The sequence below is a fragment of the Centrocercus urophasianus genome, unplaced genomic scaffold (assembly GCF_019232065.1).
Source record: "Centrocercus urophasianus isolate 14NV4802_14NV808 unplaced genomic scaffold, USGS_Curo_1.0 seq_13, whole genome shotgun sequence".
In the NCBI taxonomy this organism is placed as follows: Eukaryota; Metazoa; Chordata; class Aves; order Galliformes; family Phasianidae; genus Centrocercus; species Centrocercus urophasianus.
The window spans coordinates 49,541,697-49,562,629 of record NW_024884475.1 but is presented as its reverse complement, the minus strand read 5'-3'; the positions used below and the strand labels follow the sequence as shown (position 1 = coordinate 49,562,629).

At 40.7% G+C, this 20,933-nt stretch overlaps 1 protein-coding gene across 4 annotated transcripts in view; it reads right to left on the bottom strand.

Moving 5' to 3' along the window:
- Positions 1–20,933, bottom strand: part of TENM3 (teneurin transmembrane protein 3) — a 383,293-nt gene that overhangs the window by 29,874 nt on the left and 332,486 nt on the right. For all 4 annotated transcript variants that reach the window (XM_042811517.1, XM_042811518.1, XM_042811520.1 and 1 more), the window contains 6 exons: positions 15,357–15,624; positions 14,865–15,008; positions 11,664–11,913; positions 6,350–6,582; positions 5,719–5,873; positions 4,010–4,884 (listed from right to left, as the gene is read on the bottom strand). In XM_042811517.1, the coding sequence (XP_042667451.1) occupies positions 4,010–4,884; positions 5,719–5,873; positions 6,350–6,582; positions 11,664–11,913; positions 14,865–15,008; positions 15,357–15,624 (1,925 nt within the window). The remainder of the gene's footprint in view (positions 1–4,009; positions 4,885–5,718; positions 5,874–6,349; positions 6,583–11,663; positions 11,914–14,864; positions 15,009–15,356; positions 15,625–20,933) is intronic.

Genomic DNA, 20,933 nt, shown 5'->3' with positions numbered 1-20,933 from the left:
CTTAGGCAAAGTGGAGACTAAGCAAAATAAAACCTAGATTATTTAGTGTCCAGATCAAGTGAAAAAAAAAAATCTTTTGGATCTGATACTACTGTGACTTCGTCTGTGGGGAGAGAAAGAAGCCCTAACAGAAAATCATGAAAAGATGTTTTAATATGTGCCAGGGAAGTGATTGCCAATTTTTGGAATGGAGTGTTTTTCTTCCAAGATTCTTTCTTTTCACTAAGAAGTTGTTCTAAAAAACAATAAAAGAGTTGTCTTAAATCTACTCCTATATCACTAAGAACTCGGTTGAATCCATGCTGCAATTGTACAACACATTTGCACAAGAGAGGAGATGGCAAAACTATTACTGGATTGGCTTAAAAACCAGATTTTTTTATCACAAGAAATGCAGTATTTTTACACCGCTGTAACTTCTGCCATTCAAACAGGTGCAGGACCACCAAATGGTAAAACACAGTGAGAGCTGAAAAATGCCATCTCCATTCCATGTTCTGACAGTTCAGAAGTTTTGCCTCAGAGTTGGAAGAAAGTCTAAATTCACCACGGAATATAAACTTTGTTGCCTCCTCAAAATATTTTGAGAAGCTGAGTAACAACATAGAGTGAATAAAGTATATAAAAAACATAAATTACTATATTAAAAGAAAATGTCTCCAGCAATGAAACTGAAATATTTTGCTGTTACTAAAATAGAATAAGAAAGTCAGAAAGATTTCTTCTCCTAATTTCTTATTCCTAGCCAGGCATCCTAGGGAAACCTTACTGTTTTACCAGGAGTTCACTTAATTCAGCAGAGAAGTGTTCAGCTGCATACATTTTAGCCCACGCTACCTACCAACATGAATATGCAAAAGCTGGGACTGAGACGCATGCACACAAGTGCACTGTGTCACCCCAATGCAAGCCCTGATGCAATAAGCCTAGTTTCCATTTTGGCAGTGGTTGCAGAAGCCTCTGGAAGGGCTGCCGATGTCAGACTTACTATTACAAATCATCAGCACTGAAAAGCAAAGTCAAAACAACGTTTGTTGATCCTAGAATAAGAGATGTCAGAATGGGCATGCTTCTATCTGCTTTTTCTTCAAAAGGGAAGTACACAGACATAAATTTAGTGTATGGGGATTTTATGTCAGAAAAAAACCAAAACAAAACAACCCAAAAAGCAAAAAAGCAGCTGCGATGCCTGATGGATGTTTTCAAGAGTGCTGCTCTGGCAAGAAAAATAACTTTTTTTTTCCCACTTATTCCCTGTGGCTTTACATAATCAGCACAATTTTTTATTTTTGGTATTAACTTGTATGGAGCATCACAGAAAACATGACTGCAAGGGACCTTGAGAGGTCAGATGATACAGCCCCTGCCCCAAGGCAGGATCTGTTCTTCCTAAGTTAGTGTTGATGTCTAATCTGCTCTTAAGGGCAGCCTGCACAGGGTAAGGGGTCACTTCTGTCCACCCCAGGGCTCCTCTGCCTTCACCACCAAGTTTCTCCAAGTGTCTAATCTGAATCTTCCTCGTTGCGATTAAACAGAATTTTAATTTGCCACAGATATGGGGAAGAGATTAATATCTTTACTTCTGCAAAAGCCTCATACAGCCTCAGATTTGGGGTGAGAGGAACTGCTTAGCTCTCGCTGTAATTATTTTGGCTTGGGTCTTCCAGTGAGACTGTGGTCTGAGATATTTAGGAAGTACATAAGCAGCAGTTTGGAAATGATACCGATACTTTCTGAGGGGAACAGTCTGCCCTTTGGGCTCTGCATAAGCCAGCTGGACAGACCTAATGCCGACTAGGAAGTCTAAATGAAAGCATATCAGATGTGAAAGATGGCTGCTTAGAGACTCCATAAGTAACTATGTATTTCTTGACATGCAGAACCCTAAGTTCTTCTTGTGATGAAAAATACAGACCTATAAAACATTTACTAGTGAACATAAAATCTACTCCTTTTGCAATCTTGCTGATGCCATTAAGGTACATTCAGGGGCCATCAGCAGTACACTACTGTAGGCACACAAAAAGCACACACTCATGGTGAGAAATTATTGCCCCGATTAGAACTCTGGCTCCTCAATTATCCAGTATGCACACCAGCATGATCTGAAGTGCCTGCTGTACCCAACAGATGCCTTAATTTCAGTAAGAGACTTCACTGTCCCCAAACCTCCTGCCTTTCCAAACTCGCATATTGGAAACAGGTGGTTTCTGTGTATCACAGTGAAACACTTGGTGCACTCTGTGGAAATGGAGGAGTATTCACAGCTCATCCAAAGCTGTGCTTTGGTCTCTGAGCGTGTAGGGTACAGGTAACTTGCAGAACCGAACATGTGCCCTCCCCACTGAATGGCCTTTCATTCCTGCGTATCCTCACTGTGCTTCTGTGTCCTCCTGCCAGGACCTAAAAAAATGTGCAGTCATGCACAAATGCACCATTAAATATTACAGGCGTGAACTAATGCTTTGGTAACGTGCCCACTCCCCAAGCCCTGCCAGTTTACAGATTACTGTAAGAATACCTTAAAACTGGCAGCGATGCCATTCCACCTGCTGTCTCTGGTAGGCATCAGCATTTCTAGCCGTGTCTCCGCTTCAGGACACAATATGCAGTGAAGCAACACCTGCTGCTCTCGTGTCTCTGATGGGCACATGTAAAGGTTGGAGAGTAGATACAAGTGCTCAGAGCCTTCCCACACACTGCCTCAGCCAAATGTACACTGACAGAAATGTGAAGTTATCTCAGAACACAGATGTTTGGCTTTGCTGCCACTGCCTGACACCAGCACTTTATTTTCTTTATCATGCGTGTTGAATTGAAAGCTTTTTTTTTTGGCCCTGACCTTGGCAGCAGTTGCTACTGCATTTCATCTAAAAGATAGAAGAAAAGAAGGGAGAAAAAAAGAAAAAAAAAGGATTTTCATGATGCCCTTTGTAATCCCAAGTACTTCAATGGAGGGCCCTCGAACACTTTTACTTATCATACTAACTCTGCGTCTTCATAGGCACATTTTTATCCAACCTTAGCATCTGTCTTTCAGGTGATTTAAGTATACATGTATTTTCCAATTGACAGATGACTGAAAAAGGTCTGTTAATTTTATACCTGTCTTTTCTGAAATAAATTGCATTTTAAGCTGTATTTTTGTTTTGTTGGGTGTATTAGTTGGTAGTCCAATTCATTTGAGGATGAAGCTGCCTATAATGCCAATATCTAGTTGTCAGGTTCTACCACTTTATCCATTGTCACAACCTTCCTCTTTTGATACATCTGAGGATTCTGTAAAACTTTTTGCTAATCTGGCTGTTGCAAACAGGCGTTGGTGCCTTAATGACTGTCACATGGGGCAAAACAGTTAACGTAAGAATTTTTTCAAGGCTGGAAAAATTACAAGTCTAGTATCTCTCACTGTTAGCATACCATACACTGCTGGTGGTCTCTTTGTCCTCCTTTTTTCCTACAAGAATGACACTTCCCCCCAAGGCTCACATTTCTCAGATATTTGCTGCTCCATGAAACACAACCTTTCACAACTTCAAAAATAAAAGCCCACGCTCAGTTTTTTTCTGGGTAAAAGACCACAAGGCATGCTGTTGCTTTAAGAGAATTGAAGAAAAAAATATTCGGCAGTGAAGCAGATTTCTTGTCAGTATTTGCTGCAGAACAGTGTCAATCTAATGAGCTAAAGGGATGGAAATTTAGTTCTTGATGCAAATCTACAGAATCATGGTTGTCTGAATTACAGCTTTGTTGACAAGAGTGAGATGTTGTCTCACAATTATTCTAATGTATAAAACTGAAATTGGAGATAATGAATTTAAAATTATGCAGACCCAATCCTTAGAGTAAGACAGATATAGACAGGCTGGGAAACTGAAAGCGTCTCCCTGTTGCATTTTGTTACCAAGCATTATCGTTACAGTTACCTCACCAGTCCCCAGCAGTACTGCAGTGGTACTGTAGAGCTCAATAGAACTATAAAGCATGGGGCTTTATTTTATGTACTTACTCAAAAAAAGTGGTCCATCCTGTTTCATCGCTTTTAGTTGCCAGAAGTCCACTGTTGCCATGGTAGGTAAATAAAACAAGCTCCTGTCCTTGTGCAGTCATGCTTTTCAAACACCCATTCGTGCCTATCGTCAGCCAGATGACTTGGTTATCGGGGGAGACCACTCTCACTGGCATCCGGTTGGGATCCCGCCTGATACGCAGAGTGTTCCCATTGCTGTCCGTGACTGAGGTAATGTCATTGTCATTACTGTAGCTAAAATTGTACAGATAGTCTCCGGTGACTAAACTCACAGTGTACTGGTGAGTACCATTGACATCGAAGATATAAAGCTCTTGATCGGTTGGAGAAGCAACTTCATAAAAGTTCATTGAATTCAGTAAGGGTCTGTTCTTTGACACAGCCCGTATCCTAATGTTTCCCAGATCAGCAATGTACAGCGTGCCGTCTGGAGACACAGCTAAGGAGGAGGGGGCATTAAGTTTGGCATCCTTAGCATAGCCATCTCCGCTCTGGTAACAGTCACAGTTGACATCGTTTTTGCAGTCACACTCTGAAGGTATCCCAGCAACTAATGAGATCTCTCCATCGGTTGTAACCTGCCTTATCCTGTTAATCTTTTTCTCGTCCGTTTCCGTAATGTACAGTACCCCACTGTAAGACACAGCAATGGCAGTTGCTGACTCCAGTGTGGTCTGCACCGCATGCTTGCCCACCGTGTACTCCACTCCGGGAACCTGGCAGTGCATGGGCCTCCCCGCAGCAATGCGCACCTGCCGGTTTTCAGTGATCTGCAAAACGACGTTGTTGTCCAGAACGTAAATGGAGTTATCCATTGGGTTGATGGCTAAATCTGTTGGCCATTCCAGACGAACCTTAAAGGAGAGAAATGGTTCATTACAGTTAACCAGTGCGGATGAAATGAAACAAATTCACCTTCAGCTTAAGATAATACTGTGAAGATATTTTTCGTTTGCTGTAAGCAATGCAGATGAGAATTCTTATATAAAAATATGTGCAGCAAATGAAAGATTTTCAAGGGAGCAAAGGAAAAGATGTCAGGATACCTATTTTATTGAAAGAACAGCAGTGTTGGAACTCTAACACGGGTCAAATTTCCCCTCCAATAAATGTTACACTTTTCTGTATCAGCAGTGCATAAATAAAAATCGAGACAGATATCAAAGTCGAGTCTTCATAGGCAGCACTCATTTTTTATTCTCGCATAGCAAACATAACTTACTGCCTTCCAGTCTGAAACACGGTACTGTACTCCATTTTTAAACACAGCACTAGTGACATCCCTTCTTACCTACATAAGCTTGTGGAGAACAAAAAAACCCACCATACTCCACTGTATGTATTGTCTCATTCACTCCAGTGGGCTAAGGATGCTAGTAATTCAGAAAGCATCAATGTGACAATAGAGTTGTAACATATCTGCCATTCTTCCAGTATTTACTACTAGACTTAATGCTTCCTGCTGATGGTTTTGCTGTTCTAAACTAAACTGAACTTTATGGGCAGAAAAATTGAATACAGCAGCATTTATAGCTAAGAGAACACACTGCTACTCTAAGGTTTCTTTCTCCACAAATTCTGCTCTCAACTAGTTGTTATAAACTCCACCCAGTTTTATTTTAAGGTCAAAGAAAGCTGCATTTGCACCTGCAGCCCCAGTTCAGCTCTCCAAATGAGTTCCCACTTACCTGGCTGATGTGCATGCTGGTATCACAGGTCAGAGGTCGTGCTGAGGTCAGGTCATTGGAGCCAAGCAACGTGGATATTATTCCATTTTGATCCACTTTTCTGATCATGGTCCCATCAACAAAGTATATTAATCCATTCTTGTCAATTGCTATTCCTTCAGTGAAGAGAATTAAAATTAGTTTATTGTACCAGCTGTTAAAATATCAGTAACTAAGGGCATAAATGGGATGTAAAGAGTGGAAATTTAGGGCAGAAAAGATGTTCTTAGGCAACGGGTAGTAAACCAACTCATAAACTCACTCTGCATAACAAAGCAACGTTCAGTATGAAATCTGTACTGCTGACTGCGCTTGCTGTTCATTGGAGAGCATGTAAGGTAACCTGGAAAACCTGTTAAGTGGCACCACATGCAACACTGATTTTAAAACTTCACCACTGTTTGCCAAACACATAATCTAAATGAGTATTTCAAAACATTCAGTAATCATAAAAGACAAATATTGACTATGAAATCAACCTGGCTCTCTGGCCCCTCTCTTCCTAGCGGTCTTTCCCATTGGAAGAAATTATTCAAAACCACATTTTTGAATCAGCTGCTGCATTAAGCATGATCGCGCCCTTCCTGTTTACCTTTAGGACTCATGAGAGTTGCCTCAACCGCCTTGCCCCCATCACCACACCGTGCTTCATCAAAGGGCAGGCACTGCTCCCCTGTCCCTCCGACCACCTCAGCGTTCTTCGTCAGGTCTTTGGCACCCGCGAGTGACCTGGGCCGGTAGATCCTGCGTGTGTTTGTGTCGGAAACATACAAATCTCCTGTCACGGGGTCAGTAGCGAGGTAGTATCTGTGAGCTGGGTTGCTGCTGTAAAAAGGAATTACACATTGCATGTGCTGTAATTAATTGCTTTGATGTCACCCCAGGAAGAAAAGGCCTCAGTTCATATGCAGTGTACTATAAATAGTTAAAAGCCACGCTGGATCTCTGGGCTTACTCAGCACAGGTCATGCCCAAAGCTTTTCTTGGCTCTCCTTTCCTCCCTGTGTCGTAGGCAGTCCAGCCTACACTCCTCATCATTTTAGGACAGAATTTCAATTCTGTCTGTGATGCTCAGAGGACCGTCCTGTGCCCTCCAATTAGAGATGGCTCCCATTGCCACAACAGGCCGCGTCCAGACAGTGGAGCCTTAAAACTCCCCAGATTTCTGCATGCTTAAAACCATGAGTCAGTTTCAAACTTTGCGGCATGACCCCAACCCTAGTGTACACTTTGTGCTCTTATCAACTTATCTGTTTTATTATAATTTATATAAGGCTGCTGGGGTGCACAGTTTATATAATTCATAAACAGATAAGGCAGAGTTCATATGATTAGTTCACAGGCGAAAGATAAGACATCCTTCATAAGTATTTGTTTAATCCACTGCCTTCAGAGACGTGACACGCATGATTTAACACATTAGGAAATGTCATCTTTTCCACCAGAACACTGAGCGCAGCTTTTCTGTTCTCCTTAACGCAGAGCTGTATTTCAAATAGCCATACACGTTGGCACAAAACCACTAACTATGCCAACTCGGTCTTTATTACAGTGAAAATATATATTGCTAGCCATTTTCCCAGAAACGTACATTTTGCCTCTCCACTGGTGCCACATAATTGAGAATTACTGCCTTTTCTCCCCTGCTGGTGAAAAAACCTACCCTGGAGAGCACCTTTTGGGTTGATATATTATGATGTAGAAACTTAACCCACCGCAGTTAGGATTCCTGACCTAATTTACGGCACGAAGAACTGAAATAAGGTCATGTAAACACAGGAGGTAATCTCAGATGCTCTCCTAATGGATTGAATCAGTGTCAGAACAGTCAGTTCCACTTCTGATGTTTGCAAAAGTGCCACAGAAACACATCTCCCTATCCTGGTGATATCCAAACATCTGTTCTCAGAACGCCCTGCTTCCCATTTTGTAAATACATAACTGTGCTAATGTAACACATTTTTATGTACTGCCACTTGGAAAACGCAACGAGAGATCAACAGGAACAACTTGTGAACAAATTGTCTTTTAGCGGGGACAGATTTTTATAGCTATCCAATTACAAAAACACAGAAAAATGTGTTGCATAAATAGGATTTGCTTTGGTTTTAAGGCTTTTAACACGCTGGTTCAGAAGGAAAAAGTCAAGTGAAGCAGACTAATGAAATCAAATACGCAGTGATTAGCACCTCTTAAAAAGCCCAGCTACAGAGCTGGATGTTATACAGCATGTCTGAAAGCGATTAAGTGTGGCCTTACATCCAATTTCTGTCTGCTAGAAACCCGTTTCTGCCAACGTACCAAATAGCTTAAAGGTGTTTTCTGAACCTTCATTTATGCAGAGATCATTTATACGATCACTGTGTAGTGTACGAATTATTTATACCTCCATAGGCTGCAAATTAAATTACACTCATTTGTACGATTACTTTGGTCTTCAGAAACTTTGCAGACATTTCAAATATAAGCAATGCTGCAGAACACAAAGTGCGCAATTACATTTTATTTCATTGTAATTTAAAATAAAGTCCTCTCTTATACTACTAAAATCTAAATTAAAGTATTTTTCTTCACCTCCGTTGGCATTGTCTGAATTGTGTTTTTCAGCTGTTGGAATAAAGAGTCATCAAATCGATCAATAATTTACACCTGACAATCATTTCTATCTAAAAGGAATTTTTAAAGCTGCTCTGTTTGTAAGTATGAAAAAATTGCCATGTTTTAGGTAATTCCAACTGAAACGATGCAGTGATTCAGGATGCAAGATGAACTCATGTGATCATGCAGGATCGACTACCAGTCATTAGTGTATATTCATATGAAAAATATACAGCTGATCTTTTAAGGATATTTTCTCACTATATCCAAAAAAACTCCAACTAACCCCAAGTTTGGGAACTGAATAGGGTGCTATTATTGAATCAATGTAAACCCTTCAATTTGCCCTAAGTAGATGCCTTATGGTTTCCTTCTGAGACAAGACAGCAGCCTTAACCTCAAGTTTCTTTCCAAGGGAAGGTTAAAAGCTGAGGAAGGAAACGACCACTAATTCCCCGGGGCAGGGCACATTCTTAGGATCTAGGTAATTGACCAGTAAAAACCACACTTTCCAACCACAAAACACATGTGCACATTGCATGCGCATAAAATCGCACTATAGGGTTAACCTGGAAAGCTGCATGGAGATTACTCTATTTCATTGTAGTCTGAAATAATGTTAATGCTCTGCCTTCTACCAATAGCATAAAAAAACAAGAAATAAAATGCAGTCGGTGACGTCTCGACTCACTGAGCACTGCTTTGTCACTGCGAGGAGCTCTGACCACTAAGCAGCTACATGCCCACGTGGGGTCCAATAAATACAAATAACAACAAATTAACTAATTCTAGCTGCAATTAATAACAGTGTTAATGACTGAAAGCGCACACTCGCAAGTGCATGCACAGCTCACACAACCAGACTTCCCATATTTTCCCAGTCCTGTTGTTGGCTTTCTTAACATGAAATTTATGTTACACAAACATACTTTTAAGTGCTGTTTAGTTGGCATAATGATCTATTTCCCATCTCCTTACCTTGCTTCTGCTGTTCTTTCAAATCCTCAGATCACCTGCATTACTCTCCATGCAGTGCTTCATAAAAACACTCTCCCTGATCTATACTCTCCCTTTCACTGTGCGCCTTCTAAACTCAAAGCTGTTTTCAGGCCCTACTGAACTTTCTTTCGTCTCCCTAAGGACTCTCTGGGATCCTGCCACAGCCTGCAGGTGACCTTCCTGTCTTCAAAGTCCTTCTAAAAATTACCTCTTCTGTGAACGCCTATAGCATTAATCACGCAGAGGCAGCAGTGTGCATAAAGACACCAGCTCAGCTTTCAGATGGAAAAAATGTGAGGTCACTGACACATTGGAGGATAATCCGATCGGCAGTGCCTCCCTAACTTACAGCATGGGCGCCGTAAGGTGGGAGAGGCATCGCAGCCCATGTGCAGCATGGTGACCGCAGGTGAGCAGTAGCAGCTCCCAGCTAGCATTCAGAATCACTGAATTGCAGAATCATTGAGGTTGGAAGATCTTCTAAGATCTACGATCTCCAGCCCAACAGTCTCCCTACCACCTATACTGCTCACTAACCACATCCCTCAGTGCCACATCTCCATGTTTCTTGAACACCTCCATGGACAGTGACCATTCCCTCTCATCTTATCACTGTTACCTGGGAGCAGAGACTGACCCCCACCTTGCCAATTTCCCATTTTGTATATTAATCTGTATTCTGTACGTTTGTCAAGACAGTGTCTTATCACAGTTGCAATCACAGCCTGTGATCTAAGAAGGGATGTATTTCTTTTAAAAGTAGAATATCAAATACAAATTAAACTTAATAATGAGAACTTAAAACCACTAAAGAGAAGAAATTCCAAGTAACACCTGGCAAATAACTTCAAATCAGCCAGACTATGCATTACCTCTCAGTTACAAGCACCAGTGCAAATGCCTTATTAAGTCGTGGAAATTTTTGCCTCATCTGTTTGAAACAATTTCTTAAACATAACCCCCTTCTTCAGGAATTACCATGTCCAGAGCAAAGTGAATTTAAAAAATATCACCTGGGCTGAAGGATAACTGAGGTATGGCACTCTTTGTTTAAAAACAAGGAAGGAAAAGGGTTGGCAGCAAAAAAGGAGAGGCCCTACAGGGCTACTGAGCCTGGTACTTAGTAATTCTGTCACAAAGTCATGTAGGGCTTCACATATCCAACAAGATTTCAGCATGACTTTGGTTTTGCTCACTTTCCCATCACAGCTGCTGTGGCAAAGCACTTCTGAGCATCCACCCTCGCGTATCTGTTTGTGCCACTATTGCACCTATGCTGCAACAGAGAGATGCTGTACTACAAACCTTCCAATTCACCTTCTGTCTATGATAAATCTTGTAAATCCTGCTGTACTTTTCTGAACTCCTGGAATTGTCCTACTATGCAACAATTTCAGCTTTCACTACTAAGAAAAGTTCAATTTTAAAGAAAAAGTCTGTTAAAATGTGAGCCCGAGAAGTCTCAGCATCAAAGGGTCAATGAAATGAACTCACTTCATATTTGTGTAATTCTAGTAGTTACATGCCTTTCTCATCAGGTTTGGGGGATCTGATTAATGAATGAGCTTTGGTAGAATTAGCAGAAGTGCCAGCAAGGAACGGGAGCGAGAAGATAGGAGCATGAAGGAAAGAAGGGCACATACAGCACAGAGAGAAGCCTGACTGAGGACAGAGAATGATGAGAAAATAGGACCTCGTATCCGAGAGGACGATACCACCTGACGGCTGACATAACTAAAACATATGAACTCATTATTTTTGAAAAATACTCCTCCTTTCTAATAATACATCTTAGAAATGACTAGTCCATTATAAGCATTCATTTGTTAAAAAAGAAAAAGGAACAGTCAGAAAAATATAAATCTTCTTTAAGAAATGCTTACCTATGTCTAAAATCTTTATTTCTTGGTGGGAGCAAGTAAAAAAGAACAGAAAAACATGATTAGAAAAATACTCAGAAAGGATGTTAAAAGAGGAAAAGAAGGCAACATTTAAATCTGTCATTAGTGAAGCGGTCTGCTCACCCCAACTATGTAGGTTAACCCTTCAGATCCACAGAATAATTACTCTGAGAAGATTAAATTCTCACTGTTTGGATGTGTAGAGTTCAGATATTTTACCATGGTATTTTTTTTTTAACTTCAGTTTTATATACAATTTCAAATGTACTGAAATCTTATTAATTGACTTCCTGTAGTTTCCACAAGCATTTGGAAACTGACTTACACAGTGCCAGAAATATGTGACATACATATTACTTGCAGCAGTAACTCACAATTCTAGAGGTCCAAGGTGTGAGAAAAACTTACCTTAGTTCGAGAACACTAGTTACATTTCCAGATGGAAATATCCGTCGAACATAGTTGAAATCCCCCACGTAAAGACTGCCATCAATCCCACAAGCTAAGGCAACCGGAGCCAGTAATTTATTACCATCAGCTTGACCATTACAGCTTGGGCAGGAGATGCTGCGTCTTCTTCCATTGCCCATAATGCTGCTGACAATGGGGGGTTGCTGAGATATAAACTGATTTTCACCATTTCCTTTGTAGAGGATTCCTGGCAGATAATGCAAAAAACAGAAAATCAAAAGTGGTTTATTAAAATTTTGGATATATATACATGAAATGACACACAGACATTCCCAATACTTCCTTTTCTTGGTTTAATATATTTTAAAGGACTTCTGAAGGACCATGGTTTTTCTCACTACAAGAGAACTTTTAATTAAGCCACTTATAGTTGTAATTAAGTCACAAATACACTAAAACACACAGAAAGCATTAAATTATCCTATCTGTTGAAAGTAGAAAAAACTATTTTAAATGTTTCCATTTTGGAATTCTCACGAAACAACTGAATTTTCACCCAACTGTGTATTACAAAAAGGAAAAAAAAGTATTTGCTACTATAGCTAACTAAAATGTGATGTCATATGTCATCAAAACTGGATTACTGCTGCAAACTGTAAATATTAACTAAAAAGGTACTTCAAAAAAGTTGAATCTTACACTATAGAAAGCTCCTTACTCAGCTCACAATGAAAATGTACCCCTGGCAACAACGTCTGCCTCAGTACCATGTCTGCAGCTACAGGCAGTTATTAAAAATGTCAAAAAACAACAATAAAAAAAATCATGCGCCAGGCCAACCTGCTTCTTAAACTTAATTCTGCTTTGAGGCAAGAAAGGAACAGTAATTTTGTAAAGACAAAGTGATGTTTCAGCAGAACTTTTCTTCCTTACGCTTCCACAGGAAATTGAAGAGAAAAATGCACGTTATGGTAAGTCTTCAGTCTTGGAAAAAAAAAACCCCAAACATCTAATTTTATAACATATTAAAATGTTGCTAGCACCCTCAGTACTGAAGATGTCAATGAATCCATCACGGTGCAGCCTGCTGACGGCCGTCTATCATGGTGGTGCTTGTAAGTCACAATGTGCCTGTCCGTGGTACGATCCACGAAAGCCCCGCGTACTTCACAGCAATGCACATTGTATTGATTGTCTGTACAGTTCCAAAGGCAGTCAGGGGCTGGGGAACGCACTTCTTTTTAGAATGCATTGAGGAAATTGAAGATGGATTTCTCTTTCCATCCCCACCCCAAAACTGAACTCTTTGTACTGACAGATATGCAGAAAAAATACTTTGCCTCTTTAAATGCTTTAGGTGGCTTCACTACTTGATAATGTTATAAAATTTGGTAGATTATACACGTAAGAGCAATAAAATTGGGAAGAATGAAAGTGGTTTATGGAAACTTAATGACAAGTAATCTAAATAAGTAATCTAACTCAAAGGAGGAGAATGTATTTTTCATGAATAGTCAAAGCCAGAATGCATTAGTAGTATACGAAATCCGTTCTCTCATGATTACATCATTTATGACAATCATGGAACCATAATTTTGCCTGAAATAGCTGAGTTCTATAATTTTCATCAAAGGAATTCTACAAGTCAGCACAGTGCACTATTGCACCTGATTTATTCTGTCATTACCTTGAAAAATGGGTCCTTCACATTTCTCCTCTATTATCACAGACTAAGAGATGCACATTAGACTATTTACTGCAAGAGCCAGGGATGTCCATGCAAACAGTGTCTGCACTCCCTTCTGAATAAATTTCTCCAGCTCACCTGCCTTGTCACTGCATCTCTCCTCTTCGTTTATTCAATTAAACACACCTCACTTTGAAAAGTCATTACTTGTCATACATACTTTTGAACATAATTTAAAGCTGCCGTTGATTCGACTTGTCAACAGAATCAGCCATATGTATGTATTTATAGTTGTAGCTCCTTTCATTTTCAGGTGAATTACCTTCAGGAATTTGCACTCTTCCTCACCTCGTTTTTAAATTAGGTACAATGACACTACAATGTCACCCTTCCCTGTACTTGGTTACCTTGCTTGCCTTATGAGCCAGAAGCAATGCTTTAGGTGATACTTAGTGCATCTCACAAAAAAAATAGGAGGCACTGCAGGAAACTTCTGAGGGACAACAGGTACCACAGAAGTGATTCTTTCCTTGCTGAAAGAATTCTGGACTCCTCCCTGCCAAAAAAAAAGTACAGTGCAACCAACTCCCACCTTGAGCCATGCAACTTTGCCTTCTTCATCTCTCTTTCAGCCAAATTGTTCCCAATTCCCTCATGTGCAACGTTCAGTTGAGGTTTACTCAGTGTGGCAGCCACCAGAGAGCTGCACACGGGACCAACTGACCTTGATGCCATGGCACGGTCCTTAGAAACCTGTCCTGTTGAGAGGAAGGAGAACTCGCTCGCTAGCAACCAGGCTCTGCTCCGACAGTGAGGGGCATGCAGACTCTCACTGCCTGTAGGAAGTTTCATTTGTCACCTGCTGAGCTCTAGGCTGACCACAGCACTCCAGAGAGGATGTACCTCATGGAAGAGTTTACATGGGACAACAGTGGAAACGACTGCTCATCCTCCAGAACAGAGAGTACTGTCTGCTAACAGCTCCCACCAGCAGCCATGCTGTGGCTGGGGATGTCATGAGCAGTAGGGAAAAATCTCTGGTATAAATGGGGGACTTTGCTCTGGGAGTGAAGCGCCCTCAGTTTGGCAGGATGCCCGCTACCACCACCTTATTTTCACACACTGTGAGAAATTAAAGTAGAAATGTTGTTCAAGATACTGCTACCATACAGTGGATGAATGCCAACAATGCTGAAAACCTACAAACGCTTGAGAAACAGCATTTCCTTAGCATCACTAAATTTTTAATAACAATCTCAACAACTTTTTTTTTTTGGTGAACATATCCAATGCAGAATTACACTGTTGCTGTTAGATGCCATTATTAATGCATAAGTATTTGCAGAAGTAATAAACATGACATGCACTGTAAAACTCACAGTGTTTATCAGATGCAAAACATCCCATAATTTCCCTTCTTTTTCTTCTTTTTTTTAAATGAAGAGAACGAGATGCCTAGTGTGCAGAGCAGGTAAACACTGAAATTGGCACGAAGAAACTTAACTCCTTACCATTCTGAACATCCAATACGTGATGCTTATCCAGCGTCCAGCCACCCATGTTAGAGGCATCTAGTTCGTAGCCCTGCAAAATGGCAGTCCTCTTTTCCCAGAGTGTCAGATCCAAGCAAGACTCATATTCATAGCCCACAGACACTGAAAAAAACAGTATGTTTCCTCATTGAATACAGAAACTTGCTCAGGTGACCTCTTTAGGGAACGGAACTCCCTGCAACTATGTACATTCTGCTGCTCTCCCAAGAATCCCTATGGCTTTGTTAGAAACATAGTGAAAATACCGAATGGGATTCCAAAGTACTTCAAAAACCTAATCTTGGCTTATAAAAGTAATTTTAGTTATTAAAGGAAGTAGATGAGAACAGGTATAGAAGAAATCCATTTCGTGCTATTGTGTATGGGGAAAGTATGCCTCTCTATTTTCAGTAACAGAAAAAAATGAAAAACAAACAAACAAACAACCCCCCCTCCTTTCAGCACACATACCGACAGCTTCGGATAATCCATAGACTCTCTGGTTGTATGCGTCAGTTTTATCCCAAATAAAAGTGTAAGCCAGATTTGGAGATGCAGGGAACCATTTCTGGAAAAGTCTTCCCACCACCGCCACCATAAGATGAACCTTCATCAAGTTAAATGGGATCACAGATTGGGTCATAGTGATCTTCAGAACAGATTTATATCCTGCAGCCCTGGAGCTTAAGTATGATAACTTCAAATCGGTTCCTGGTATTGTAGTTTCTTCATGAAGTACCTGTGTGTTGGTAAGAAAAAAAGGCACTATTTGAATGATTTGGAAATTAAATTGCACAATGCAGATATTATAAAAAGATGCCTGACATGATGCTACATGACAGTCCATTATGAATTATCATCTAAATCTGGCCTTCAGTTAAAGGTATTAAATAAAAACCAATAATGAGTGGTATTCCACCTTTTCTTTCCTTCTGAAAAGTACAGCTCAACCTCTGTCGTACTGCAGCTGTTTAGCTGATACCTTCTGTTGAAGGATTTCAGAGATGCCTTCTTTATTTTAAGGAACGAGGTCTGAAGAAGAAGAAACATTCCCAAATGCTTTTTCCAAAAGAGGCAGAAAAGCAGCTTTTACCTGACTGCTATTGCTCATCTCCTAATAAAGGCAGAGGAACCTCGAAACAGTGCAGGGCTTCAGATTTGGGTTAGGGTGTCTAGTTGCTCCTGTAGTTCATGTGTAACACAGGAAGGGCTTTTCGGTGGTTTATTATTTGCATTATCTGTGGACTGTAAATACTTTAAACCTGAGCATTCTTCCATTTATTTCAGAGAGATAAGTAGGATGCCTCAGGGAAAGCTTTTCCATATTTCCTGATCAATATTCACTACTCAGACATCAGCTCACCACTTTCTCATTTCAGAGAGGTGCAATGATTCAATTTTATTTTTAAAAGGTTCCTACCCCCCCTCCACCTCCTCTCTTCCTCTGAGCTGAGGAGCTTCAGTGGGTGATGAATGGATGTGGGGGGTTTCTGCGTAACGTGGATAAGGACAGCCAATATTGTCCTATCCCTCCGTCAGGACAGAAAACTCTATTAGGGAATCATGTCCCTAAGCAATGAGAGTGAGTACTTCAACTGAACAGCCAGCGAGTGGCTTTGCTTATTGAAAATAAGGATAAAGAAGCATCTAGACATGGTTATAAACATAACTGGAGGCAAAGGATGTGGAATCACAAGCCCAGAGCCTTGGTGGTGCACTTTCTGGGGAAGTTCTGTTTTACCTTCCTGTCTCCTAGTCCTGAAGTCTGAAGACCAAACACAAACCAGTACCAGCAGAAAGCAGCCTTCAGGAGAGCACACATATCCCTGACATAAAGCTCGAGACTTCTGTGGGATCAAAAGCTGTAGCACTACATTAGCTCAGGATTTCACCATTGCTCTCTATGCTAGAGAGCCCGTAGGCACTGCTTTTAAACAACTGACTGTGTTGAACAGAGTGAAAAAATGTGGTTTTATGTTCTCTGGGAGGGCACCAGATGCTCCACCACTAACTATGTTAGCACTGCTACTGGTATGTAAAGATTTATATGCTATTAATTGTATCTGCCTCCTTCACAGCAGTAACAACAACAGCAACAGATCAGAAATAGTATTTTGGCTCATTGTCTGAAATGAACACTTAAATCTGATATATGTAGGCATATGGCTCTTCATCTCCAGTAAGGCTATAACAGAGCAGTGGGAAATAAAGGAGGCATTGGAAGAGACTAGACAAATTAAATTCAGAGTAATTGTTAGTCTTTGAATGTCTCAGTTTTCCCCACCAACAGCCTGGCATTGCTGAGAGAAATGACAAGCAATACCATCACCTGGAAGGAGGTGACAGCATAATTTCCTTCTGTAAATCTAGTCTGCTCTCCCTCAGTCCAATATACACACAGTGTCTAAGGCAGAGCAGAAGCAAATCTTTTCTGCACAAAGAAAAACTCTAGAGAAAAGCAACCGTGAACATATCCCCTTTCTAAGACTTTGAAGGAACAACACAAAACACCAGTGAACTTGAGACAGATTCTTCCTCAGGACATCAGCAGGACTCTCATCTACCGCACATTAAAACCAGTCTAACAGATGGAGTTCTCTGTAAGCAAGAGGAGAAAAAGAAATAATACACTTGTAATAGGGCACAATTTCATGGACTTCGCTGGTCTCCTGTTAAGACCACTGTTTCTTTTACAGCCTCGACTGTGGCAGAGCAGCGTTAAAACACTTAGGTGGTCTTCCGATACTCTTGCCTGAGATAACAGGCAATAAAGAGGACACCTTGAAGTTTCAATTTCCAAGAAATTCCACTGTGTGTGTGGATTACTATCAAATTAGAAAGTAGGACACACACAGTTCTCAGTGAGGTTTAAAACAAAAAAAAAAAAAAAAAAAGAAAGAACCCCTATTATTAGTTTCAGCAGAAGCCTCAAACATCTGCTGGAAATCTGACTTATAACTTCCTTCTTTCCATAAAATATTCCCTGTAGTAACTTATTTTCTTGCGAACTTTAGAAATCCAGAGGTAAGGTTATGCATCTCAATCTCTCTCTCAGAATCAAGCATTACAAAGAGAATTAAACAGTTTAATGTTCATCTGAAACGTTAAATCATCAGGCACAGCAGAGAGCATCCTATGGGAGCCATGACAACACATCAATTGCAAAGCAATCAGGAAAGTCACCGGGTATAAAAGTCACATCAGGAATCGCCAGCACAACCAATCTGTCTGTACTTTGTGTTCTCCTGGCAGAGTATCACACTATCTCCAGAAAGGCTGATACCCCACGGGGGCTGAGTTATAGCCCTCCCGCCACATTCTAACGGCTGGCATTTTATTTATTGACGATCAAGCTTCTTGGGAGGACAGCTGTGAAACACTTAAGCTACAGGACTGAGATGAGAGTCGCCTCAATTTTCTCAAAGACAGAGCTTGCTGGCCCCAAAGTTCAAGTGAGTGACTGAGGCACAAAAATGGTGCAGGGCTTCTCACCTCCTGCAGCCACAAGGACGCACTCTGCCAGGCTCTGCAATGCTTTCCTGCTCCATTACATGACGCGATTCAGGAGACATGCTCTCGTACTACTAAGAATGTCTAACGAAGAATGCACATTAAATTAGGGGGAAATGCCTGCTGCAGGCCATCTATTTTTGTCAAAATGAGTGATTTCAACAGTGATTTGAGAGCAAATTTCACAAAAGAGCACAAACTTAAGTCCTTATGTCAGAGCAAGGTGCTTTGCTCTGTTTTGTTGAACAGCTGTACTGAAATGAAGCATCATCTTGGTTTGAAAGGGGTAAAGATGGCACATTTAGACATAGGGAGGAACTGACAATTACTGCTATGCACAAGGCTCAAGACCAAAGAACTGTAGAACTACAATTCCTTAAGTAGAAGCCTTAAATTGTGTCAGTGAAAGCATAAACCAAGAGGCACACCAGAATACGAAGGACAAAATCAGAAAATTTGCTAGAAAACAAGGACACACAAATGTTTGAAGGGAAGCTTGTCAGTCTTCATTCACCTCCACACCTGGGGCAATGGAATGGTTAGGGTTAGCTGCCCAGCTCCTGTTGAAGGCACCTTAGAACATTACACACCTTAGTGTATAATGGAAGCGTAGGAGAAAGAAAGCCACAAAAACTCTCTTTCAGAATTGTTTGTTGTAACTCATGTCTGGGTTTCTGCCAGGTCACACTGCAATATGCTTATTATATTAGGAAAACACAGCAACAACATTATGTTATATCCACAAGCAGCTCCACCTTAGCCTGACCTCCTGCCTGCACATAGCTTAACACTGGTTAATCCCAGCTAGTTATGTCTGGGCTGTGCGTGCTAGCTGGTGATTAAGAGTAGATAAAAACTCATGCTTAAGTAGTTCAGATTTCATTCACACGTATTTATTATCATCCCTCTTGAATAATGGTCTGCTGGGCCTGTGATCACCCCTCCACCTGCTTTATTCTTTCTTTTCCCTTGCTTGCCCTCTTATTCCATTTTCCTTTCTTTGCACTGCTTCTTCAGTACAGACTTTAATTCCCCCTCAGATCATTTTGGGATTCATAAGCCACTAAGTACGCTCTTTTGGAAACATTATCTCCTAGGGATGATGAAGCACTTCGAGGGATGATGATGATTACAGCAGCACATCATTTTCTCCTGTACGTGACAGTGAATGCTGTCACACTGCATCAACAGGGTGACTGATGTCAACTGCGAGAACATGGGGAATGCTTTGTTTCTCTCTGCTTTCATCCAGACTCCTGTGCTTTAAGCTAGCATCACCCCCTTTAAAATGAAAAGATTTATAGCAGTTCCTCCACAGCTGAGCAGACAGCTCTGGATGGAATCTGAAGCTGCTTGTCTTTTATCAGATTGGTGAATTTTTTGAGAGACAGACTGTTGTGCAAGATGCATTTCAGAGATGAATCTGACCATACAGGGCTACGTTGCAGGCATGGCCATGCAGCTCCCACCTGCTGAAGCAGGGGATCACCCTGCAAGACAGGCAGAGTACAATGAAGAAAATACTCCTTGATGTTTTTACAGAGCACAAATTTTTTTTTTGCATCCATGATCACCAGTACTTTCTTCTCCTCGTCAGAAATTAGCATTAGCACTTAGCACCAAAGATCCAGTGAAAACATAGCCCTCTTTTGTAAGGAAATCAGCCTGGGCTACCGGTCCTGTCTGTCAGACTTCCCATCCTTTGAACCTGGCAGCCAATCTTAATCACATGTGAAAAAAGTGAATTCGCTAAAATAACTGTTCCTTTTGAGTTTATTTAAGATAAAAAAAAAAAAAGGATTTGGGCAGGGATGTAGTATCCAAAGTGATACTCCCATGAGACAAAGGCTCAATGCAGTCAGCAGGGGAAGGACTGGATGTGGCAGACAACAGCAGCAGGTGGGAATCAGTTGGAATCCAGAGTTTGTTAGTCCAATTGCTCACAAAAAGACATTTAATCTAAGCATTACAAGTACTCTGAGAAAACAGGTTCATATTTTTCTACTATTACTTTTTCTTGATTTATACACCATCTAAGCCTTTTACTTCAGGAACCGAATCTATTGTCTGTTGACAAAACAGGTAAGTAAGAGCTGCTTTTCAGTGCACTGTGTTTTACAAATCCTTACTTTCAACTGATGTGCAGCCACCAAAGAAGCAGAAAGGATAAAAGCAACGATTTTCTAGTGTGGCCTAGGTTGGAAGAGCATTTAGTTGTAATTTTCCCACATCTTTACCTTAAATTTGCTCTTTTCCATGATTTTTTAAAACGATTTTGCTCTTTCCTCGGAAGCTTTAAATAAAAACATTTCAATATATTTTCTATGTTTCCCTTGAAGATGCAAGTACTTTTCTTAGTAAATGGGAAAAAGTGTGTCCTATGCAATTATGGCATTGTGAGGGTGGGAGAAAGAGGAAGAGAGAGGGAGAGAAAGAACGTAGAGCTTTTATCAGAAATCAATGAGATAAATACTCCTTTCCTGAAATGCATCTCTGCTTTAAGATTGCAAGAAGACTACATTAGTGACCAGGTATCTG